The 27,390-nt window shown below is 33.8% G+C and overlaps 1 protein-coding gene across 2 annotated transcripts in view; it reads right to left on the bottom strand.

Annotated features, from left to right (window-relative positions):
- Positions 1 to 5,486: 5,486 nt before the first annotated feature.
- The window catches only part of SNX16 (sorting nexin 16), a 42,989-nt gene continuing 21,085 nt past the window's right edge, over positions 5,487 to 27,390 (bottom strand). For both annotated transcript variants that reach the window (XM_015145622.3, XM_015145621.3), the window contains 4 exons: positions 21,479 to 21,548; positions 8,988 to 9,124; positions 8,272 to 8,391; positions 5,487 to 7,496 (listed from right to left, as the gene is read on the bottom strand). In XM_015145622.3, the coding sequence (XP_015001108.1) occupies positions 7,400 to 7,496; positions 8,272 to 8,391; positions 8,988 to 9,124; positions 21,479 to 21,548 (424 nt within the window). In that variant the 3' untranslated portion in view covers positions 5,487 to 7,399. The remainder of the gene's footprint in view (positions 7,497 to 8,271; positions 8,392 to 8,987; positions 9,125 to 21,478; positions 21,549 to 27,390) is intronic.

The following is a 27,390-nucleotide window of genomic DNA, read 5'->3' on the forward strand; positions in this document are numbered from 1 at the left end:
CTGAAGTATTTGTGATAAATGTAATGCACATCCTTTGAATTAAATCTTTACATATCACATATATGTCATTAGTTTAAGTTCATATAAATGTAATTGCTATGTTAAGGCTATGAATGTTTTTAATGGTTTTGCTACATATTGCTAAATCAGCTCCAGAAATATACTTAAAGAAATTTGCACTCCCATCAGCAACGCACAGAGTTCATTTCCACATACTCTAGTGAGAATACTGTTTTCACAACACATTCTTGCCAATGTAGTGTCTTCTTGTAGTTGCAATTATATTTATTTGATTGCTAGTGAGATCAGTTTTTTTCATTCTTTAAATTTCCTCTTTAAAGTTTGCTTTATTTCTTTATTGATACATTGCAATTATACATATTCATGGAGTAAAATTTGATGTTTTGGTACATATATGTTATATAATAATCAAAACAGAGTATTTAGCATATTCATTTTTACCTCATACATTTATCATTTCTTTGTGGTGAGAACATTCAAAAGCCTCTCTTATAGTTATTTTATAATATACATTGACTTACTGTTAACTATTTTTAACTATTGTCACCCCGCTTGCAATAAAACTCCACAACATATTGCTTCTAATTGTAACTTTCTCCCAGTTGACCAACAGTTTTCTGTCTTCCCTTGCTTCCTCTCCTCCTCAGTCTCTGCTTCTAGGATATCAACTCCTCTTTTTTTCAAGATTCCACATATGGTGAAACCCCGTCTCTTCTAAAAATACAAAAATTAACTGAGCATGGTGGCGCGTGCCTGTAGTCCCAGCTACTCGAGAGGCTGAGACAGGAGAATAGCCTGAACCAGGGAGTTGGAGGTTGCAGTGAGCCGAGATCATGCCACAGCACTCCAGCCTGGCGACAGAGCCAGACTCTGTCTCAAAAAAAAAAAAAAAAAAAAAAAAAAAAAAAAAAAAAAAAAAGAAAGAAAAAGAAAAAGAAAAAAGAAAAAGGAAAAGACTATTGTAATCGTTCATTTGAGATAGTTTTGTGACAGTGGAGATGAAAAGAAATGGATCGATTTAAGGTATAAGGGAAATAATCCCCACACTCTCCAACCCTGAAATACACACATAATAGGCCTGCCACAGTTTTCCCTTTCTCTATAAAACGTGCTGCTCACACTCATGGCACCCTGAATGCTTGTGACTAGTAGCATCCTTTTTAGGACACCTAGGTATTCCTATTCCCCCCAAGAGAGATGGATGATTACCACGAATTTGTTTTGTTTCCAAATTTATGCATATCAGCTGTATTTTAAAAATTTTAAATAAGTTTATTAATAGTATATGAACAATACTACTTGAGTAGACTGGAGCCAAACTTTCTGCTGGGTATGGTCTTCTATCTTTTAAGAAAGTAACTAAAATGTGCTAGAATTCTGCTTTTTGAAATCTTTGTCCTCCTTTTTGGCCCTCACATCTCTATAGTTTACCAAGCTTACCTCTATGAATTTACCATGAATATCTGTGCCACATTAACCACAGTGATGCACAGTCATAATGTGGTTTGCTGGAAAGACTCTCAGAAGTTAAGGCACCTTTGATTAGTCTAAAAGATATTTTGCTCTCCTTTGGCTTTCAAGAGAAACAACTTTTCTCCTTCGCTAACAAAATGTAAACTATTTTCCCAGACAGATGTTTCTTGTTTCACACAGATTATCCTGTTGAAAAAGCCATATCTGAACTCCTTGAAGGGATCATGTGTTTCTTAATAATTTTTATTAAGTTGTGCCAAAACATGTTTGTTGAATGAACAAATAAAGGAATAAACTAATCTTTGGAACTGAGAAACATCTTTGTAAACATTTAACGATGCTATATGCATACTCTACTGTTACGGACTGTTTATGTCTCCTCCCCAATTTTATGTTAAAGCACTAACCTCCAGTGTGACTGTATTGTAGATAGGGCCACTAAGGAGATAAATAATTAAGGTTAAATGAAGTAATAAGGGTGGGTCCCTGATCTGATAGGAACCATCTAATTATAAGAAACACAAAAATGTTTGTTCAACGCTTCACTCACACAAAGAATAGATTATTTGAATGCACAGTAAAATGGTGGTGGCCTACAAGCTAGGAGAAGATAGTTCAGAATGAAACTTACCTTGCCATCACCTTGATCTTGGACTTCCCAATCTTTAGAACTATGAGAAAATAGATTTCTGTTGTATAATCCACCCAGAATGTGGCATTTTGTTATAGCCATCTGAGTAGACTAATACACATACACACACACACACACACACACACACACACACACAGAAAATACAATAGACTGATTTCTGTTTCATACATATTTTGTTTACCAAAAGGAACCTCAGAGGTAAGAGACTTTGAATGTCTGATATTCTCTCCTCTTTAGCTTTCAAGAAAACCATTTTTTTCCCTCCTATTGTCTTTGCTAACAAAATGTCATAGACATTTGTCATAGACAAAATAGACTTTTTTTGAAAAACTTTCTTTTTTCTGAAGCTTTAATCAAAAATACAATTTTAAGATAGTCTTTATCTTGGTACAATTGACAAAAAACCTACAACTTCCAGCTGCTTGGCAAGTGGCCAGAATCTTTGTGATTCTCTTACCCTTCCCTCAGACTCGTCACACTCATGTTTGCAGATGGTTGCCATAGGAGCTCTGAACATCATCTGAGATCAAAATGAGAGGAAGGGGGAAAGGCTGTATCAGCAGCATGCTTGCCTTATGGGAACAGACTTCCCAGAAGCTACCAGCAGACTTCCATTTATCTCATTGGTCGTAACTGTGACAGGGTCAAAGCTAACTGCAAGTGCAGCTGCAAAAACGAGTATTTAAGTTTTTCTCATTCCTATCTAAGAGGTGGCAAAGCAGAAGAGGAATATAAGTATCTGTAGTGTTAGCCAGTGAACAGTCTGCTATTCAAAGGAACTGTTATAGAAGCGTGGACTAGCAGATCAGCTCATTCTAGAGTCCTCCAGAGTTATAGGCTTAATAACCCAAATGTGGGGCTTTACATTTCACACCTTAATCACTATTTGACTACTGCTAATGTCTTTGATTACAATTAGCTAGGCTGCAAACATTATTTAAGGTCTATACTTACTCTCACCATGTCTACTATAATAAAACATTATTGAGTATACATTGGTTGCATTGCTTATTATTTTATGTTGAGATGACACTGATCTAATTTTCTCTAATTATATACATAAGAAAGTGACAAGTGAGGTCTGTTTTGATTTGAGGCTGAAAACCATGATCGTGACTTCATACTGTGTTCTAGTCAAAAATCCACCTATAGCTTACCATTAGCTAGCATTTCTAAGTGCATTCCATATTATTCAGTGATCTTCTTTCAAGGCGTTTTCTTTTTTTTTTTTTTTTAATAGTATTTTGCTCTGATGCCTGGGCTGGAGGGCAATGGTGCAGTCACAGCTCACTGCAGCCTCAACTCTGGTGCTCAGGTGATTCTTCCACCTCAGGAGCTGGGACTACAGGCACAGGCCACCACATCTGACTAGTTTTTTGTAGGGATGGAGTTTCTCCATGCATGCTATCCAGGCTGGTCTCCTGAGCTCAAGCAATTCACCCACCTTGGCCTCCCAAAGTGTTGGAATTACAGGCATGAGACACTGCACCTGGCCCCCAAAATATGTATGTTCTAATAGAACTAAAATAGGGGGAAAAAATGGAAGAAGATAAAAAATAAAGTCATGATTACAACAGAAAAGCATAACCATACAAGTGAACTACAATTTGGCCTAGAGCTGCCCAAAAGAGAAAGAGGAGCAACAAAGAGAGCTGCCCAAAAGACAAAAAGAGCAACCAAAAGACTCTTTAAGATGAAAACAAATCCCAAATGCCCATCAATGATAGACTGGATAAAGAAAATGTGGCACATATACACCATGGAATACTATGCAGCCATAAAAAAAGGGTGAGTTCATGTTCTTTGCAGGGACATGAAGCCGGAAACTAATTCTCAGCAAACACACGAACAGAAAACGAAAAACTGCATGTTCTCACTCATAAGTGGGAGTTGGAACAATGAGAACACATGGACACAGGGAGGGGAACATCACACACTGGGGTCTGTTGGGGGGTGGGAGGCTAGGGGAGGGATAGCATTAGAAGAAATACCTAACGTAGATGATGGGTTGAGGGGTGCAGCAAACCACCATGGCACGTGTATACCTATGTAATAAACCTGCATGTTCTGCATGTGTATTCCAGAACTTAAAGTATAATAAAAATAAAATAAAAAACCGCTAATAGAAAAAAGAGAGAAAAACAAATTAGGCTGGTTGCAGTGGCTCACACCTGTAATCCCAGCACTTTGGGAGGTTGAGGCAGGTGGATCACCTGAGGTCAGGAATTTCAGACTAGCCTGACCAATATGGTGAAACCCTGTCTCTACTAAAAATACAAAAATTAGTTGGACATGGTGATGTGTACCTGTAGTCCCAGTGACTTGGGAGGCTGAGACAGGAGAATTGTTTGAACCTGGGAGGCAGAGGCTACAGTGAGCCAAGATTGTGCCACTGCACTCCAGCCTGGGCGACAGAGTGACTTCGTCTCAAAAAAAAAACCAACCAAACAAACAAACAAAAAAAACAAAGAAAAAAAACCCCACACTACCCCCACTGAAAATCAACTGTTTAGGAGAAGCACATATTTTGCTGAGATCAAGACCCAAGATAACTTTCTCCTCTGGGTCTTCATAAAAGGCACACTATGTGATATATTTAATAGTAGCCATTAGCCTTAAAAACACATGTCTTGAAAATATGTTTTGATGACTGTGTTTGCTATTAGGAGCCAACAGCATAGAAACAAAGTGTAATGCAGTAACAGTAATTCTATGAAGAGCCAAAATGGGGATCACATATGTAGCTCTCTGAAGATTTCCTAGAGGATAAAATTTAGATTCCTCTCTCTGCTAGTTGGGAATACAAACTTGTCTTATCATAATCTCCAAACTCATGTGTTTCTATAAGTAATAAAATCCATTTCAAAACCAAATTATTTTTTATATCTAAAGCCACTATTCCCTTTTAATATCACAGACTGAAGTAGACCACATAATTTATCTAAGCATGGTTTTCTAAATAAATGTGCTGTAAATGGCTGATCTCAGTGTAGTAGATACATTTTAAAATGCTGTCTTATGGTTGTACTAACTATATGTAAACTTATTTTTAAAAGGTTAAGTTAAAAGATTGTCCACAAAAATGTTATGTTTCAGTTGCATTCAATTTTTAAAATTATTAATACAGGTTATGTTAAAGTGCATTGCAACTATTCACAAAGACTTTCAAAAAATGATCAGCAACATAAAGTCTAAACCTAGAAAGAAAATCAGACTCATTCCACATCTGTGAAATTCACCACTTAAATATAATTCAATTTACAATAATTGTAAAAGATAGGGAGAATATAGAAAATGGAGGGGGAAAACAGTATTCAACATATGAACAACACTGCTACTGTTGTAGTGAAAAAATAATTTATTAAATGAACATAATACTGGGAGTAAAATGCATTACAAAAGTAAAAAAAAAAGTAAATTATAAATATAAATAATAGTGGTTTACCTAATTAACAGATTTTTTTCTTCATCCTTGCAGAACTTTAAATACAATCTTCCAAAAAGCCAGATTGAAAAAGTAGGTGGTTCACTTTAGAACAGACAGTCAACACTATAATATCTAGAATTTGGCAAAGATCTGTTATATAAGATTCAGAATTGTACTTATTAAATGATTGTTCTTTTTAAGCCTTTTGCAAGTCCAGAATAATAATTTTAATAAATAAGCAGATCAACTTGTTATATTCATTTCTGTCTCTAAGGATAGCAAACATATTTCTAATATACATTGTGAGAAATGTTCTGAGAGCATACCTGTGCACTTTGATAAAGACTAAACATTTTTGGTTATTTGGTAAAAAGTTATCTCCTTTTTACTCCAAAGGTTAACAACAACCATTGGATGTGTTGATATACGTCAGTAGAATTTTAAACAGCCACACCTTAATATATACATCAAGATACTGATAAACTTTTAGATAGTGAAGAAAAAAATGGAGGTTGTTATTCTACTTCTTCAGTAAGTTTCCCTCAGTTTTTAGAAAGCATACCGACTGGGACTGCAAAATGCCAGCATGATTACAATGCATATTAACAGCAATATGCAAAACAGTGAAAACAGAAAATAAATAACTTCACACTATAAAAATGAAACAAGGCACTTTCAATGACTGTACACAAAGCTGAAATAAACAAACATTTTTTCATAAAGCTGACTCATAGACTCTAGGAGACTTTTGTAGAAAGTGAAATAGTAAAGGCACTACATAATTCTTTCTCCTAACTCTACTTACTAAAGAAATCCACCAATTAAACTTGGCACAAAAGAGTTTAATGATCATAAAGTGCATCACTTGGCTAAATATATTAAAAAGAAAATCAGCCATAATACAGTATAATAACATCTTCACATATATAGAAATAAAAATGCAATGTCAGGAATCAAGCCAGTTAGGAACTTTGCAGTATATATGGCTTTTTATTTTTTTTGTATAAGCCCCTATTTATATAGAATCTATATTTTCAAAAGAATATGCCTTAACAAAAGGAGGTAGTATTCTGAAAGAGGCAAACTCACTAAATCTAGGTAGGTAGAGATAAAGATTATGTGGAAACTAAACAAATGCAACATATTAATAACCATGACACTTATTAAAGTATTTTGACATTAATGAATCAGCTTTTAAAATCAAGGCTTTCTTATCATGTTAGCTATATGATTACAGCTCTTTCAAGTAGTTTTCCTTTGGTACTAGAAAGTCATTTTTTTTTCTGAAGAGCATTAACATTTCAAATAAGCAAATTTTATTTAGAGATGGTAAACATGTAAACATTAAAAACTCAACTAAATTTTATCTTTACTATGATGGTCACTGATTTATACCATTAATGAAAATATGTCATGTCAGAGATATAAAGAAGAATATATCACCCAGATAGTAACATGCAATTAATTTCCATTTGATTAATATAATTGGTGATTTAACACACATACATATATACACAGTAGTCTGGAGCAATATATAGGCAAAACACCATAATAATTTATGCACAGTATTTAAGAATGTGGGCCTTGATAACAGAATTCCAACAAGATTTTTTTTAGTGTATTAAATATAATTGGATAAAATTAAAAGCAGCAGTGAATATATTTCCTATCTTAATAACTTAAAAAAATTCTTTATGTAAACTTCATACATGTGCATTCTTGCTCTTTTCTATATGTTTTACAGTTCTTTTTTGCTTTTAAAATAGTATTTGCCACTCTTCTAAATTTGCTGAATAGTCTAAATGGAGGGAACCACTTGTGATATATTAGTCTTCTTCAGCATCATATGCCACTTCTGCTACTTCTATCTCTGATACAGCATTTTCAGGTTCACTAAAACTTAAGCATGGTTTATTATCAGCTCTGCAAAAAAAAAAAAAAAAAAAAAAAAAAAAAAAAAGCAACGTGTCAATGACAGGATTGGATGCATGCTATTATTTCATTTCACTATTACCTTTAAAAATCTTCTACCTTATAGAAAGAATATTTACGTATTTAGTGTGAAAGTATTTAATGTAAAAGAATATTTAAACATTCAATCAGAAATTTAATATTTTTAAGTTGTCATTGCCAGGTAAGACCCTTGGAGATAGGTTTTAAACACTTTCAGCTCTCCAAACTACCATTTACCAATAAAAATCTACTTGGTAATTACCTTTATCAACATAAAATTGTTCTCAGAATTACAGTCGACCATTACCACTAAACTATTAACAATTACCTTGGATTTGTATGCAATAAAAACTCTATGTGCTTTTAAATACATTACCTTTTCATCATTCCTATTAGGTAGGAAGGGTAGTTTGCTATTATAGTGTCCTATTTTTTGAATGGAAAAAGGGTGATATTGAGGGAGATTAAGGTAATCTGTCAATATTTTAAAAATTAATTAATTACCCAAGTCAGAGGCCAGTTAATGCAGACACAGCTCTAAAGTAAGTAATGAGAAAACTTACAGCCTGATGTCAAAGATACTTTTTTAGGAAGAGCCTAAAATATCTCCAATCATTCTCTGCTTGCTTAGTAGATTCGTGATACAGTAACACTGAGTTCATAAAAAAATACTCTATAGAGTATCAGAATCACTTTCCTCCAATTATTGAAAGGATTAAGCTATCATAAACGAAATATTATGTACCTAGATTCTTCATCCAGGACATCCTGATCAACCTCAAGTGCAGAGGACTTCACCTTTAGGATCTGTTCACCTTCTGTTTCTGACACATCCAGTGATTCTTCAGGTTCTACAGACAATGTTCTAAAAGTATGTTATAACAACAAGTTATTTTCTATGAACAAAACAGGCATATGTTTAATGTTGTGAATACATGTAGCTATCGCAGTCTTTAGCTGTTAAGGCTTAATGTAGTCACATAGCTAATAAACAGCTCACTCTGGAAGTCAACAGAGAAATTAGTAGCTGTGATTAATTTAAAATGACTTTAGCATCAATTCAAGATATGCTGATGAGATGGCAAACTAGAGCTTTCATATGTGAAAAGTTGGCATAAATGCCTAGAAACTAAAATATTACTTAAATAAAATAATGGTATTCCATTTAATAGTGATTATTTATTTAATAATGATTTAACAATGATTAAAATGAATAATGTTTATCTTGTTGAACAGTTAGCGGCTTATTTTCCTGATGTTTCCCATCCTTCAATGTTCAAAATTTATTTAGCAAAATTAAATTATGCTAAATAAAGTATACTTTTCCCAATGAAGTATGCCAAAAGCCTACAACTTTCAGAATCAGAAAATTCCTAAATCATATTAAAATATAAAGGGCATTTAGCCCAAAGTATTAAGGGTTGAATTAGTTAGAGTAGAAATTCAAGTATCACAACACACCTGATTCTGTTCTCTAAAGTGTCTATATGAAGTTGCTTCTCACTGAGCAGTTTCTTTAGTGATTCCATCTCCTTTTGTTTTTCAAGTAGTTCTTTCTGTAAGCGGTAGTTAGTCTCTTCTAAAGTTTCACAGAATGCCTTAAAAAAAACAACAAACAAAACTAAACACATGCAGAAAAAGAATACAATTAATTACAAATGCAGTATCTTTCTCAAGGGCATTATTGAAGAGTCAAAGAACACAGATAATCAAAATAAAGTATGAAACTCCAAATGATTTGTTCTCTACTCTCATCTTTTTAGGTCACTGGTATGTTAACTTTCTTAGCCCCATCCAGCCGGGGGACATAACTACAAGTTCTTTTTCTTAAGATTTATAGTAGTAAGCTAGTGTGCCTGAAGTGAGTATGTGATATCCCTTTAGTGTAGAACTGGGATAAAAAATAATCAGCAACTATTGCTTTAGTTTTTATTCTCCTTAATCTACTTTTGCCTAGTCATACATGATTACACTTAAAAAAAGTCAATTGTGGTTGATTCCATCTGTATTAGCTCAGTAGACATACTACTGTAACAGCATTTTGGTAATATTGACACTTGGGATGCAGTAACAGGATGGTGCAAGAAATGAGGAGTCAGGTACATTTTGGGAAGTGAGTGACAAAAAATGGTAGATTCAGGAATAAAGCAAAGAACCTAAAGAGCAAAGCCATTAATAAAAGTCACTCAACAACACAGGAATACATCAAGAAAGACTGTTTGTTTCAATCTGGTCTCTAGGTGGGCGAGGTAAAGTCTCTCCTGAAGAATCTAATCTAAAAAGCCTCGTACGGATTTTGGGAAAAATAATGTATCCCAAGGAAGACAAATAAAAACAAATACATACATAAATACAGGATACTGAAATTGCAAATACCAAAATCAAATAGAAGATCTCTAAAACACCAGGAAGACAAACCAGTTTACTATAAAATTGTAGGACAGTAGGGGACTGAGAATAGATGTCATAAAACAGTCTATGTCAAAGGCAGTGGAAAACACTTTAAAGCACTGAGAAAAATAACTATCAAGGTAGAATTCTACACTCAGTTAAATCACACTTCAGGAATGAGAACAAAATTAAAAGACATTTGAACATCAAAGATCTAAACATTACCAATACACATTCACTGAAAGAACTATTAAATTACATACTTTAAGACGAAGTTAACTGAATCCCAAAGGAAAGAGAAAGATGAAAGTAGGAATGGTGAGGAATGAAAGTGGCAAACACTCAGGTAAATCAAAAGAAACACTGTGTGAAATGATAATGATGGCCAACTTTGAGGAGGGCTGTAAACAATCTGTTTCCAAAATATGAGAACATATGACCATTAAATAAAAGACAATGACTACAGAACTTAAAAACCAAGAGCAGAGAACAAAGAGAAAAACTCATTAAATAACATGAAAGGAAAGAAAGAAGGAAAAAAGCATTTTATAAAGCAGAATAAAAAGCACAAAATAATAGAAATAAATACAAATATATTGGTAATTACCATATATAAAATAAACTCAAAACTTAACAGATTTTTCAGATTGTATTAAAAAAACTATGATGTTTAAAACAGACATATTTAAAATACAAAAGTAGAAACATACTTATCAGGCAACAGACAAATGTTAGCCTTTTCTCCCCTACCAAAAGTTGTAGTTTTCTTAATATCTGACAGAATGCAGTTCAAGATGATAAACATTATTAGGCACAAAGAGTCTCTATCTAATAATAAGAGTAATAATTCACCAGGAATATTTTAAATGCATAATTACAAGAAATTGAACAAATCCACACCATAAGGGGTAAATTTGACATAACTCTTGGCAATTAATGGATTAAACAAAAAAAGAGTTAAGATTAAAAAAATTTAACAATACAAATTAGTAAGTTTGATCTGATGAACATATATTGAACTCAGACTCTAACAATTAAGAAAGAAATACATATTCTTTTGAAGCACACATGGAAAATTTAGAAAATTTATCACATATATGCAGATCCCAAAGACTGCAGAACACTGTCAACAATAACCAAAACTGGTGTCAGAGAGAACATAATCTCTGAAAAAAATGCAAAGAGACTAAAAAACAGTCAATAATGTATGAAAAAAATGTTTGAAAAATTAAAGAGAATTCTAAATTTATGGAGCAAACAAGATATTAGAAGGAACAATATAAGATATGAATGATAATGAAAATATTAAGACTTGTGAGATGCAATTTGACTGTTATATAAAAGAACTGTATAATACTAGAAACAACTGAGAAAGCATCCAATTCAAGAAGTCAAAGAACATACTAAAACCAAGTATAAGAAAGGAATTAAGAAAGAGGAAAAGAATTTAATCAAGAGAATCAAAAAGGCAAAAAGTGGTTCTTTGAGAAGACTATTAAAATACACCCAACCCAAGGAAAAAAGACCAGTGGAAACAATAGTGAGATTGAAAGTGTATATATAACTAAAGATAGCTTAAGAGATTTTAAAAAGTCAGGTGATACTACTAAGAACAACAGTCTCACGGTGGCTCATGCCTGTAACCCCAGCACTTTGGGAGGCTGAGGTGGGCGGATCACGAGGTCAGGCGATCAAGACCATCCCGGCTAACACAGTGAAACCCCGTCTCTACTAAAAAATACAATAAAATTAGCCAGGCATGGTGGCTGGCGCCTGTAGTCCCAGCTACTCAGGAGACTGAGGCAGGAGAATGGCGTGAACCCGGGAAGCGGAGCTTGCAGTGAGCAGAGATGGCGCCACTGCACTCCAGCCTGGCGACAGAGCGAGACTCTATCTCAAAAAAGGAAAAAAAAAAAAAGAAAAAAAATGTATTTTAAAATCTAAACAAAATGGTCAATTTCCAGAAAAATACAAATTTTCAAAACTGAAACTCCCGCCCCCAAATAATCTGAATACACTACAGACATTAAAGAAACAGAATCAGTTGTTAAAAGTCTACTATAAGACAAACTAAAGAAAATATCAAATCCAGATTGTTTTACAGGTGAATTCTAACAAACATTTAGGGAACAACCAATACGCATTTATTCAAATGGTTCTGGATAACAGAAAAAGAGGGACTATTCCTTATTTTATAAAACTGGTATAATTTTGATGCTAGACCCAACAAAGGGTAGTAACAGAAACAAATATTATATACGCCAAAATTCTAAATAAAATCATTACAATTCAAATCCAGTAATTTAAAAAATGCTGAATTTGAGTTAATCTCATAAATGTTTTATCATCTGAAAATCTATGAATGTAATTTACTACACCAATAAAAAAACCCCTATGATCATCTATACAGATGCAAGTGAAAGCATTCACACAGACACACGCATACACACACACACACACACACACACACACACACCCCTACAACCTCTTAACTAGAAATAGAACTTCTTTAATCTAAAAACAACAAACATGATAAACAAATCAACATAACTCACAACTACCACTAGCCAAGAGAAAACACCATATCCAACAGCAAAATACAGGATCATTTTCATTAAAGTTAGGATGAGAGGAAAAGGATGTCCACCATAATGGCTTCAATTAACGTTGAAAGAACCTATCTAGCAAAATAATACAGAAAAATGAAATGAAAGATATTAAGTATTAGGAAAAAATACATTGTTAATATTGTAGGGGATATGATTACCTATATGGAAAATCCAAACAGATCTATAAACTAATGAGAGAATGAGACATACAAAATAGATATATAAAAATCAATAATAAAACCAATGGCTTACAATGCAATAAAAATACCAATTATTTCATCAACAAAAATGATGAGAAATCCTATGACTTTCCCTAGAAGTTTAAGAAAAAAATGTAAACTTTTATTGAAGAACTTAAAAAAAACCTTCTATATGCAAAGATCTATTAATAAGAGGATTCAATACTATAAAGATACTCTTCAAAATTAATAAATAAATGAATTAAAATTCCAAACAAAATGGCAATAGGGTTTTTTCATGGAACTCACGAAGTTGTTCTAAAATTCATATGGAAAAGTGAATAACCAACTTGGAAGAATAAGGGCACCCTTGTTCTGCCAGTTAATAGGATTATTTAATTATAGTACTTAACACAATATAGTACTAGCAGAGGGATGAGACTACTAAAAATGAACTGAGTGGCCAGGCATGGTGGCTCATGCCTGTAATCCCAGCACTTTGGGAGGCTGAGGCAGGCAGATCACCTGAGGTCAGGAGTTCAAGGCCAGCCTGGCCAACATGAAGAAACTCCCCCTCTACTAAAAATACAAAAATTAGCTGGGGGTGGTGGTGCACGCCTGTAATCGCAGCTACTCAGGAGGCTGAGGCAGGAGAATCACTGGAATCTGGGAGGCAGAGGTTGCAGTGAGCCAAGATGGTGCCACTGCACTCCAGCCTGGGTGACAGTGAGAGACTCTGTCTCAAAAAAAAAAGAACTGAGTGATCATAAACAGACCTGTTCACACTGAACTATTTAGAATAGAACCATTACTAATCAGTGAGGTAGGGATGAACTTTTAAATACATGAGGTTGGGATCACTGGTCATCCATACAGAAAAAGTTAAATCAATTAAAAGACCTGAGGTCAGCTTGCTCCTTTCTGCCCGTCGATGCTGCCGAAGCAGCATCATTAAAGTCTCTCTTCTCCCTGCCGTCATGTCTAAGTCAGAGTCTCCTAAAGAGCCCAAACAGCTGAGGAAGCTCTTCATTGGAGGGTTGAGCTTTGAAACAACCGATGAGAGTCTGAGGAGCCATTTTGAGCAATGGGGAACCCTCACGTACTGTGTGGTAATAAGAGACCCAAACACCAGGCGCTCCAGGGCTTTGGGTTTGTCACATATGCCACTGTGGGGGAGGTGGATGCAGCCGTGAATGCAAGGCCACAGAAGGTGGATGGAAGAGTTGTGGAACCAAAGAGAGCTGTCTCAAGGGAAGATTCTCAAAGACCAGGTGCCTACTTAACTGTGAAAAGGATATTTATTGGTGGCATTAAAGAAGACACTGAAGAACATCACCTAAGAGATTATTTTGAACAGTGTGGAAAAATGGAAGTGACTGAAATCATGACTGACCGAGGCAGTGGCAAGAAAAGGGGCTTTGCCTTTGTAACCTTTGACAACCATGACTCTGTGGATAAGATTGTCATTCAGAAATACTATACTGTGAATGGCCACAACTGTGAAGTTAGGAAGCCGTGTAAAAGTAAGAGATAGAGATGGTAAGCTACAATGATTTTGGCAGTTATAAAAATCAGTTTTCAAATTTTGGACCCATGAAGAGAGGAGGCTTTGGAGGCAGAAGCTCTGGCCCCTATGGTGGTGGAGGCCAATACTTTGCCAAACCATGAAACCAAGGTGGATATGGCAGTTCCAGGAGCAGCAGTAGCTATGGCAGTGGCAGAAGATTTTAATTAGGAAACAAAGCTCAGTCGGAGAGGAGAGCCAGAGAAGTAACAGGGAAGCTGCAGGTTGCAACAAATTTGTGAACTCAGCCAAGCACAGTGGTGGCAGGGCCTAGCTGCTACAAAGAAGACATGTTTTAGACAAATACTCATGTGCATGGGCAAAAAACTGGACGACTGTATTTCTTACTAATTGTATAACAGGTTATTTTAGTTTCTGTTCTGTAGAAAGTGTAAAGCATTCCAACAAAGGGTTTTAAAGTATATATATATATATATATATATATTTTGCATCCAGGCTGTTGATTGCTAAATGTAATAGTCTGACTGTAACGCTGAATAAATGTCTTTTTTTTTTAATGTGCTGTGTAAGGTTAGTCTACTCTGAAGCCACCCTGGTAAATTTCCCCAACAGTGTGAAGTTAGATTTCCTTCAGAGTCATGACAGGTTCTATTTGGAATTTATACACAACCTGCTTGGGTGGAGAAGTCATTGTCTTCAGAAACCTTGTTGTAGTTAAACTGATGGTTACTGTTGTGACCTGAAGTTCACCATTAAAAGGGATTAAAGCAAAATCGTGGAATTATTGGTTATAAAAATGATTGTTGGCACATCCTATGCAATATATCTAAATTGAATAATGGTATCAGATAAAATTATAGATGGGAATGAAGTTGTGTATCATCCATTATTAGGTGTAATCAATAAATGATTTAATTCCCTTAAAAAAAAAAAAAAGACCTAAGTGTGAAAAGCAAAAGTTTACACTCATGAGGAGGAAATTTAGGAGAAATATTTTTATGTGCTGGTGTGTAGGGAACAACAGGAGCCATAGAAAATGTGACAAAGAATGTGGAGCAGGAAATTTACAGAAGTCTCAAACAGCTACTATGGAAGATGCCAGAGCTGGCTGGTAATCAAGAAAATTAGGCTAAAATAACAATAAGATACTATTTTATACCCATCAGACTGACAAAAATTAAAAGATTGACAAACAAATTGTATTTGTGGTGATATAGAGCAAAAGGAAAATATATTGCTGGTAAAAGTACAAACTGCTATAACCAATGCACTCTTTAGCATATGCAGTGAAGCTGAAGAGGAGAATATCTAACAATGAAACAATTGTATTCCTAGGAAAGTACCTTATATAAGTCCTTGGGTTTTTTCCAAGATTAACATCCATCCCTATGAGGGAGGTACCTTAGGAAAGATGTATATAGAAATGGAAACTGTCCTTAGAATAATCATTGGAAGGCTATATTGATATAAATTTCCTTCTGGGATACAGATCAAACAGTTCCATTAGGACTGGAAAATCTGCTAACAAGTGATTCTAAGAAAACAGCTTAATTATATATTACAATTCTCACTGCATTTTTAATCTGCCTTTCTGGGTTTCTCACACTTAGGAACAAGAAAATTAAGTTCTTAACCTGTAGCATAACTGAAGATTAAAATTTAGGTAGAGGATAGATGGCTTAAGAATTCTGCTTTATTTGTACTTATAATTCATATAAAATATTAAAAATTATAATTTTTTAAAATTATAATCTATTCATTAATGCTAATACAGTAAGACCTCATTTCTTCCAATTATATTATCTCCATACGAGTAATATATTTGAATTTTCCCAAAAAAAGGTAGACTAATTTATATCCCTAACCTTAATTCCCTCTTTTAGTACAAGTATATGAGGGGTAGAAATGACTACTTTAAATAGAGAACAGAGAAAAGTGGGTTAAAGATTTGCTGAACTGAGTATCCTTTGAATAAGTTTAATTTTACACTCCAAGAAATGTGGGTTAATAAGTCATTTTGGGATTTTTCTTAAAATGAGAGGCTGCTTAAGTAAGTCTGCAGACAAAAGAGATATATATCTCATTAGGTTACTGTAGATTTTACTTTGAAGCAGAGGAGCAAGCACAGAATTTTTTCATTCACTGTTCAAACAAACACATATTTTCAAATACACCTGTAGGAAAATGCATTTATTTTAGAGAAAGAGTCTAGGAGATACATTCCACAGTACTCTGTTGAGTATATAAACTTAATATTGCCTTGGTGATTTATTTAAATCAGTGGTTCTACACCCGGAGTGATTTTAAACTCAGAAGACACTTGGTAACGTCTGGAGACATTTTTACTTGTCATGAGTGGGTATGCTATTGGTGTCTAATATGTAGAGGCCAAGGATGCTGCTAAATATTTTCAAGGCACAGGTCAGGCTGTGCCCTAGCCATGGCCACCAAAAAGTTATCCAGCTCTAAATGCCAGTATCATGGATGAGAAATCCTAACTCAAATCAGTTAGGATTCCACTCTTCCCCTGCCCATTATGATACTTGACACTTACTAACTAGCATATATTTTGAACTAAGAACACTAAAAAGATATTCAAATTATTATTATTTTTGTAAAAGGGCTAATTTAAAAATTAAAAATGGGCCGGGCGTGGTGGCTCAATCCTGTAATCCCAGCACTTTGGGAGGCCGAGACGGGCAGATCACGAGGTCGGGAGATCGAGACCATCCTGGTTAACACGGTGAAACCCCGTCTCTACTAAAAAATACAAAAAACTAGCCGGGCGAGGTGGTGGGCGCCTGTAGTCCCAGCTACTCGGGAGGCTGAGGCAGGAGAATGGCGTGAACCCGGGAGGCGGAGCTTGCAGTGAGCTGACATTCGGCCACTGCACTCCAGCCTGGGTGACAGAGCGAGACTCCGTCTCAAAAAAAAAAAAAAAAAAAAAAAAAAAAAAAAAATTAAAAATGAACTAAAGGCTGTCTTGCAAGAAGAAAGAATACTATACTTTAAAGGAATAAAAATCCTGGAATCCTTGAGCTGGAAAGGAGTGATAAACACTTAGCTTCATTAGCCCAATGTTCACTTAAAATATAAGTCAATTTTCTAAACAGATTCTGAATTGAAGTGACAAAATGGTAGCCAAAAGGCTGAATGAAACCTAGAAGCAATGATCTAGCCAGGATTTAACAGGGAGTTCTGGAAAACGATATATCTATGGGGCCTTGATAAGCTCTCCACAGATCCTGGGACCACATATCCTAGGACAACAGAGCCCATATACGTGTATAGAATAGGAGATGGGAGAGGATTCAGCAGAAACTAAAATCTATGGCATATCTGAAAATGACCTTAACCTTAAATGCACTCCTTAGACTATATACAGATCCATTACCAGAGTGTAAAAATCTTACTAGTTCAAGGTATATAAGCAAAATTTATGACCAACTGTTGACTGAACATTAAGCTATGCAGAAACACAAGAAAGGCTTAAAAATAAAATGAGGAAAAAAACACTGAGAAAAGACAACAGTGACCATACATTGCTGAGGAGACAAATTTCACAGATTTAGTCCAGTTAAGTTACTAAACAGACAGACAAAATAATAACCACCACTATAAGAGGCAGAAATCAGAGTCAAGAGTTACTAGAGTATATCACCGAAAACATCTTGTATTCAAAAAAAATGTATAAAACACTCAAAGAAACAAGGTCAATCTAAGCATACTCAGGAAAAAAGGTAGTCAGTTGAAGCCATCTCTAAATGGTCCCAAATGTTAGGCATATCAGGCAGTGATTTTTAATGCAACCATTATATACAGGAAATACACTAGAAAAAATTGAATTAATGATAAAGATAATGATAATGACTCAACAAATAGAAAAATCTCAATAAACAGAAAGAACAGTTAAAAAATAAGCAATTGAGAATTCTGGAGTTGAAAAGCACAGTAACTGAAAAACTAACAAGAGGGGCTCAACAGGAGATTTAATATGACCAAAAAATAAATCTGTGAATCTGAAGATCAATAGAAATTTTCCAATCTGAAGATCAGAGAAAAAAGCAATTGGAGAAAAATGAACACCACTTCAGAGACATTTTGCACAACATAGGGTGTACAAATATACAAGTAATGAGAGTCCTAGAAGGAGAAGGGAGAGAAAAAGGGAGTGAAAAAGTATTTGAAGAAATAATGGCTAACAAATTCCAAAGTTTGATAAAAAACATTAATCTGCCAAGTCCAAAAAGCTCAATGAAGCCAAAGTATGAGAAACAGAAAGAGATCCACATCCCAATACATCATAATCAAACTGCTGAAAGTCAAACAAACAGAATATTTTGAAAGCAGCAAGGGCAAAACGGCTCATCATGCACGTGGAAACAATATAATTAAAGGTTGATTTTTTTTTTCTCAGAAATAATAGAGGCCAGAAGGCAGTGGAATGACACATTCAAAGTGCTGGAAGAAAAAAATCTGTCAGTAAAACTATCTTTCAAAAATGATCATTTCCAGATAAACAAAGACTGGGAATTTGTTGCTAGCAGACCTGTCTTACAAGAAAAACTAAAGGAAGATTATGAGATTGAAAGGAAGTGATACCAGATGATCACATCAACCTACAGGAACAAATGAAGAGGGCCAGAAATAGTAAACATGTGAATTAAATAATAATCTATGAAATATATTTTCCCATTTCTTAAGTTCTTTAAAGCACAAAAGATTGTATAAAGAAATAATTATTGCACTGTATTGTTAGGTTTATAAGATATACGTAAACTAGATAACAATAGCAACACAAAGAAAGAGGGAGGAAATGGAGATATATTGGAGCCAAGTTTATATTTCACTGAAATATAATACCTTGAGCAGTCACTGAAAAATAAGAAAAAGTAAAAAATTCTATAGAAGAATCAAAATGGCATACTAAAAATTATTTTACACAAGAAAAAAAGAGGAACAGGATGGAGACAGAGAAACAGAAAACAAATTGCAAAATGGCAGATGTAAAAGACAGATGTCAGAAAGAATAAAAGATCAAGACCCAATTACATGCTATGTAGAAGGGATGGATCTCGAGTTGAAAGATACAAACAGACTGAAAGTAAAAGAATGGGAAAAGATATGCTATGCAAACAGTAACGATAATACAGTTGCAGTAAACAAGACAGTATCATACTGGCACAGGGATAGGAAAAAAGATCAATAGATAGAACTAAGAGTCTAGAAACAAACCCTTCTTTTCATGGTCATTTGATTTCTGACAGAAGTGTCAACATAATTAAACAAAAGGAACTAAAAAAAAATTAAGATACATATAGGAACTTAAGTCCCTTACTTAACACCTTATAACAAAATTAACCCAAAACAGACCATAAACCTAACTGTAAGAGCTAAAATATAAAATTAAAAAAATATGAGAAAATATTTGTAATGTTGGGTTAGGCAAAGAGTTTTTATAATACAATAGTAAAAGCATAAGCCATTTTAAAAAGTGATAAAATAAACTTCATTAAAATTAAAAACTTTTGCACTTCAAAGAATGCCATTAAGAGGATGAAAAGACACCTACAGACTGGAAGAAAATATCTACAAATTGTATCTCTGATAAAGGATTAATATCTAAAGTAAAGATTTTATAACTGAATAAGATAAACAGTTCAAGTTTTAAAAAAATGGGCAAGACGTGAACAGACATTTCATTGAAGAAAACATGAATGGCTAAAAAGCATGTGACATGATGATGAATATCAAAAAATCATTAGAAACATGAAAATTAAAGCTATAATGAAATATCAATACCTATCCAAGAGAATGGCTATAATCCAAAAGACAGATAATATCAAATGTTTGTGAGGACATAGAAAAACTGGAACTCTCGTACAGTACAAGTGAGAATGTAATACAGGAACTTTCAAAAACTTTATTGGTTTCTTTAAAAAGTTAAACTTGTTACATGATCAAACACTCTACTCTCAGGGAAGTAGAATTTCTCAGTCCATGAGAAATAAAAACATATGTTCATACAGAACATTATATGAAATTGTTCATAGCATTACTCATATCACAAAACTGGAAACAATCTAAGTATCCCTCAACGGGTGACTGGATAAACAAAATCTGGTATATGCAAACAATGAAAAATCATTTAGTAATGAAGTAATTATAGAGGATAACATGGAATACCCTAAAAAGCATGCTAAGCGAAATAAATCAGGTGTAAAACATTATAATACTATATATTAGGCAGACTGTATATCTAAAAGTTATGTATATGGTAAACTAATACACATATACAAACACACATTGTATGATTTTATTTATATGAAATATCCAGAAAGGGCAAATGTAGAGAATGAAAGCAGATCAGTGGTTGCTTTGGGCTGGAACTGCAGACTGATTGTAAAATGGCTTATAGGAATTCTTTTTGAGGTGATGAAAATATTCTAAAATTGGGTTACAGTGATGATGGTGTTAATTGCTCTATAAATTTACTAAAATGTATTAAATTGTACCTTTTCAGTAGAATAGCAAACAACAAATTAGTGAATACTATAGATGAAAATCTTACTCCAATAAAGCTGTTTTAAAAAAGGCCATAGCATTCAATCTAACACAAAGAACTGACTCAGCTTGAGTGAAAAACATCACAAACCTACCAATTAAATCTGTTCCATTTAAATACCATTAAACATTTGGGGAAAAACCTTGCACAAAATCCTAGGTAATCTACTATTACCAAATCTGTTTTGTGAATCTGGGCTACTGCTTCAAGAAATAGGACACTTTAACATGTCAATTAATGTAATTTGAGAAGCATCAGGCATGAGCTAAACCGACAACAAGACAATCACTCCTACCCCTGAAGTTTTAAATTTGATTTTAGCTGTAGGTTCCTTATTTTGACACTCAAATGGAAGAAAACTCAGTTTGCGCATAGTATTATTAAATATAAAAAGGTTCCCCAAATCATTTTATTTTGAAATGGTAAAAATAAATGAAAGGGGATTTAATTTTAGAGCTTTATTGACTATATGACATGTATGAATTTTTACTTTTTCCTTGAACTAAGTCTATGTATTTCAATGAAAGAAACCTTTGACTCAAACATTGAAAGCTTTCTGTGCAAAACTACCATAGCTTGAAATTATAACATTTTGCTGTTTGCTATTCCATTCAAGAAACAATGTAGTTATTGTACTGTATTATTTGTTCCTCTTTTCATGTGCTATATAATACAGCACTTACCCTGCTTTCTTCTAGGCTATCAAATGGACCCGGTGGATCATCCAAACAAAGAAATTCTCTCACTGCAAGGCTTTTCAAAGGAAAAAAAAATTATCTGAAGTACAAGTAAGTTTGCAAAAGACAGCAAAAAGCAAAAGTTACTTTGAAGCAATACAGTGTTTTAAACAAGTTGGTTATGTGCTTTCATACAAGTAACTAAATATAAATATAAAACTATAGAAGATGCAAAGATCTTAAGGTGTTTTCTAAGATCTTAGAACATAAATATCACAAATTTATTGTTACATACAAACTATTGGACATAAAACATACTTCACAATAATGGTTCAAGAGACCAACATAGTGAATAGCCTCTTTATGATTTTTCAAAGAAATATCAGTCTGAAGTAGTCTAACAGTCATTATCCTTTTCTGAATAAATGCAATTTCTAATTTATACCTCACTTGTTTTTGTTTGAGTAGATGCTTCTAAAGTGACTGAAAAGCATTTATTCTTAAACAAGTTAAAGACTGACCTTGCTATCATGTTTATTATATTAATTTCCTTATTTTCCCCAGATAGTTCGAGAGAAAAAATTCTAACCATCCTATCTCTAAATGACCACAAATTTTAAAATTATTATTAAAAAATGATATTGTTATGCTTATACTTTGCTATTATCAGAGAAACAGGTTAAGGAGGTAGATAACCAAACTTCCTTATAATAAAAATGCCTCCCTGCCTTTCTAAAAAGCAATTCTGGACTGAGAGACAATTCTATGTACACATCAAAATATAAATGTGGATCCTTATTTTAGATTTGCAAAATAAAATCTTTACAAATTTCCTTTCACAAAGGTTTTTTTTTTTTTTTTTAAGACCAAGTCTCGCACTGTTGCCCAGGCTGAAGTCTGGAGTGTGGTGATGGGATCTCGGCTCACTGCAACCTCTGCCTCCTGGGTTCAAGTGACTCTCCTGTGTCAACCAGCCTTCCAAGTAGCTGGGATTACAGGCTCCCATCACCACGCCCAGCTAATTTTTGTATTTTTAGTAGAGACAGGGTTTCTCCATATTGGCCAGGCTGGTCTCCAACTCCTGACCTTGGGCGATCCGCCCGCCTCCACTTCCCAAAGGGCTGGGGTTACAGACGCAAGCCACTGTGCCCAGCCAGGATTTCTTGATATACTACACAGGGGATGTCAACTTATTCTGAAAAGGGAATGGGGCTTTTGGGATCAGATTAGGCCAGACAGTTTGATGATGTCAGGAGGTGTCCATGAAGAGATAAATGGAATTTTACATATCCTATTGTATTTAATATGCTCACGTATTCAACTGCATTTAATTTTCACAACAATCATGTAAGATTCGATAAGTATTGGATCTCCATTTCACAAATGATACCAAATTTCAGAGAGGTGAAATTACTTGCCTATTGTCAAAAAGTGCAGGTGGTAGAGCTGTACCTTCAATCTGTTCCCTGAGTGTGAATATGTGTCCTTTTCTACCTTTAAATTCTTTTGTCTTATGCTTTGGTTCATTTGGATTCTCCTTGCTGGACACTTCTCTCTGAAAATATTCTATTTATCTGCATCCCTCTCTAGTCGTGGCCTCTAGTAGAACACTGCAGTTGGTCTGATAGCACAGAGTAGAACAAGGTCTTCTGATGTAGATATTATACTTCTATCCACCCATTATTTATACTGGGACACCTGCTATTACATACAAATGACTCCTAGGAAATCAATTGATCTGGGATTGAGAGGTCAAATTTGTATGAAACCCTGAGGAAATAGCACTTAAGACTGAAAGCAAACTGCTAAGAAATATATGGAAGGGTCCTGTTTAATACTTTCAGTATATGACAAATGTGAGACATTATTTTCTTATAGTTTTATATCCAAATTCCCTCATGCTTTAATGTTGTTTTTATGTTTACAAATTACTCTATTGGACTGCTGCTGCTAGGAAAGAAAAAGTGGGTAAAGGAGTACACATATATCCCTTTTTATATCTTTGGTTTACAGTAGAAATTTAGCCAAGATCGACAGTGAATGTTGACCATGTATCCAGCTGGAGAAATCTGTTTTTGGAGTGGTTATTCTGTTTCATTCACCTTCCCTAAAAATCTTTACAATGTATGGCTCACTAGAGTTCTACTTAAACGAAATCCAATGGATTCTCTAAGTTTTTATCCATATAGTTCCAAGGTTATAGTCTATGCTTTACTTTCTTTAATCAGTAGCAGAATACAATTTGAAACTGGCTTTACAACTTTAATTTACATAAAACCTTTTCAGTGGTTCATTACATTTCCTCTGCTTCAGCAAGACTCAGTCAGAAAAGGAAGTAGTCAATACCCTCAAACTCTATTTTCTATCTAAGGAGAGGCCACACAAGAATCTCTGGAAGATGGTAGTATTTGAGAAAACAATTCCTTTCTTCTTAGAAATTCTGATACATTTTTTCCCCTAGGAAAGGAAACCCTCATCCTTGCTTGAGAATCACTGACTACATAACTTTACTTAGATCCAGTGAATATTTATTGACTGTCTATGTGTGCCATTATTCCTTTTATTACCTGGAATACATTTTTACTGTGTTTGGGAAAACTATTTTAAAATTGGGATCAGGTGTTGACTTAAATTTACTAAAGGTAGATAAGGAAACCACCTATGGTATCCCTCAGCATTGTTTTAATTATCAGAGCAAATCTGTATTGTAAGTTCACCTCTTTCTTTGAGTCTCTTGAAGTTTTTTTTTTTTTTTTAAAGAGTTTTACTATATTTTCAAATTATGCTCTTAAGAACAACATATTTGACTTTATTGCAAATTTTATAACTATCTGTAATTTAATTTCTATCAAACTAACATTTTGTAACAAAAACCATCCAACCAACCTTGGTAATGTGTGGATTCTCATGAGATAGCATTATATGAACTACTGTATAGATAACTGAATTCTTCTTTCATTTTATATAAATACTAAGATTAACTTCCCTGAATATCTTAAATTTTCTTTTTTTAAATTAAAAAAATATGAAAACAACTTAGAGACATTAATGATTACATTTCCTGTGAAAAGATAGTTCAGGTTGCAAATGTACAAAAGTTATCTTTACGTATTCTTGTTCAAGTAGAGAATTATTGAATTTTAAGTAGAAGAGACCTAACTTGTCATCTAATCAAACATATTCCATTTAATAATTCCCTCTTTGATACCACTGATAGTTATTTACTCTCTTCAAATAGTTAAGATAAAGAGAAATCTACTTTTTCAAAAGGCAGAACATTTTTATATTGGACAGCTTGAAATGACGGTAACTTTTTAAAATCTGAGCTGATAGTGCCTTCCTCTAATTTCTTGCCATTATTCTTATTTTATATGTTGGCCTTGCTATTCAAAATGAGGTTATTAGACCAGTCAGTCTCATCATCAGCTAGAAACCTGTTAGAAATGTAAAATCTTCAGTTCAAGCTTGCTGAATCAGGGTCAGCATTAACAAATCCCAGGTGATTCACAGTCACACTACAGTTGGAGAAGCACTACTCTTAAATATACATGATAAATCCTTCCTTCCAGAAACAATCTTTCAAATCTTTCAAACACGTAAAGATGGCTATCATATCTCCCAAGCAGTTTTTTAAAAGGATATTCTCATTTCTTTCAATTGTTCTGTCATATTAATGTTTGGATACTATTTTCTTTTCTTTAAAGTCAGGAACCGCTATTAATCCAGATCGATCCTGAACTTTTTTTTTTTTTTTAAATGTAGAAATAAAAATACTGAATTTTGGTACTGAACCCCTTACAGATAAATGAGAATGTGAAGACAAATACATAAGTTTAACTTTTGAATTTTGAAAAATCAAAAAGAAAAAAATGGCAAATAAGATATATGTGAAGTACTTCTAAAAATGGAGAATTGGAAAATATTTGCTGTGCTGATTGATGTAATAATTTAAAAGTAGTTCAAGACGGTGTAAAACAAATAGCTATACTTTAACTAAGACTGTGCAATGTAAGGCTATATTCAGCTTGATAAACTGACTTGTGTGTTGTTACTGGTACAAGACCTGTACCTTCTTCCTTCTGAGTTTTGATTATGATATTTCCTATCATTTGCAAAGTCCTTCTTCATCTTTCCTTGCTCGTCCAATTATCACTAATTCTTTAAAGTGCAGTTCAACTATCACCCTCTGCGAAGCCTTTTCTACTTTTCCTAGTCAAAAGTTCTCTTTTCCACCTTTAAGAGGTCTAATTCTCTATCCATTATGATTTCTGGGGGTATGTCTTCTTTCTATTCAGTTTCTTTTAATAGGATGAGTATCTAACTCATTTTTATATAGTCAAAACATCTTTTAAATAGTAAGTCCTAAATAAATATTTATTGAACAGATAAAATCTCTAAATCTGTTTATTATGTAAATGTTAATATTTTTATCTGCATCCTTACTTTGAACTTTCTAAATAAATCTGGAAACAACATTCTTTTAAAATATTCAAATCAATAGTCCTTAATATTCATTCAGTTCGTATTTTCTTCCATTTCTGCTTTGTTAAGAGTTGGAGAATATGTAACATTAAGAGTTGCCCATTGTGTAACGGTAAGTGCCTAGCCAAGAGGAAGGTTAAAAATTAACCTTGTTGTAAGGTGATAAGGATATAAAAAGTGAAAGAACAATTAATAAACAATTAATATTAATGTATAAACAATATCAAATAATTATTTGGCCAGCTAAAGATACTGAGTTTTTTCTATGTTGCCATTCCAACTGTACCAAAATGCTAACAGGCATCCCAGCAGGTAAGTGCAACTAACTGATGTTTTTATGTAGTGATTCTTACATGCAGTTTTATGTTTTCATAAAGAAATGTTGAGATTTTGTCTTTTTTCCTTTTCTCCCTTAGGAGGGATTTCCCCCCTTCCTTTTCAATTGTAAAAAATGAGAGAATCTTCTTTCACTCTTCTCCTACATTGCTGGATACAAATAGTAGTTGGAGCTTTTGTCTGATGAACTACCTTACGCTCCAACTACTATTTGAATTTAGATTGCAGAGATAGTTAAAATCTTGGCTATGCAGTACAATAGTAATACTGATGACAGAATCACTGCAATAATTTAGTCTGTGATACATTTAGAATTAGGTATGTATTTTATAGAAGCAACAGTACTAAGGGATGAAAAGATAAAATCTCAAAAAATGTAGGCAAGTACTGTGCTAGTTTTTTAATGGATCAACCATCAATTCATAAATATTTGGCAACCTCAGACTTTCTATACACTTTCTAATTATTTGTTTCTGACTCATATCCATCTTCCTACCCATAATCTTAAGCATTCCAGGCTCTCAAAATCCCACTCCCAGTATTGCTTGATCATTGCAAACAGCACTGATCTCCCGCCTTCTTTGAGTTCTTGTTACTTTTATAAACTGTATCATACCAGTAGCAATTCCCAAATGTCATTATTTTGTTCAAACAGGAGTCTATTTTTCTAAGTGATTTTTAAAACCACTGAGTATATCCCCTCTTTTATACCCTATGATACAGGGCAAATGCATAAGATTTGCTCTGTATCAGTAACCCTTCCTCCTCTTCCCCAACTCACATTTTAAGCAATATGTTATTAAGAAGTTTCTAACATTGTGAAATAAAAAATGCTACCTATCACCTATAAAAAAGATAGTGGGTACCAAGGCACAAGTACCCTGTTTTTAATTGAATTGAAGTTATCTTCCTGCATTCCCTAAATATCTGATGATATATGACAAAGGCAGGTAGGCAAACAAATGCAAGGCATATTAGATTCTTTCATGCAAGATTTTTTAGAACCTTTAATCCTCTAGGAATATCAAATGAAACCCTCCCCCAACTTATTTGGCCAATAAACCTTTCTTTCCCTAAAACGCCTATTTTATGAATTGAGC

Source organism: Macaca mulatta, chromosome 8 (assembly GCF_049350105.2).
Source record: "Macaca mulatta isolate MMU2019108-1 chromosome 8, T2T-MMU8v2.0, whole genome shotgun sequence".
In the NCBI taxonomy this organism is placed as follows: Eukaryota; Metazoa; Chordata; class Mammalia; order Primates; family Cercopithecidae; genus Macaca; species Macaca mulatta.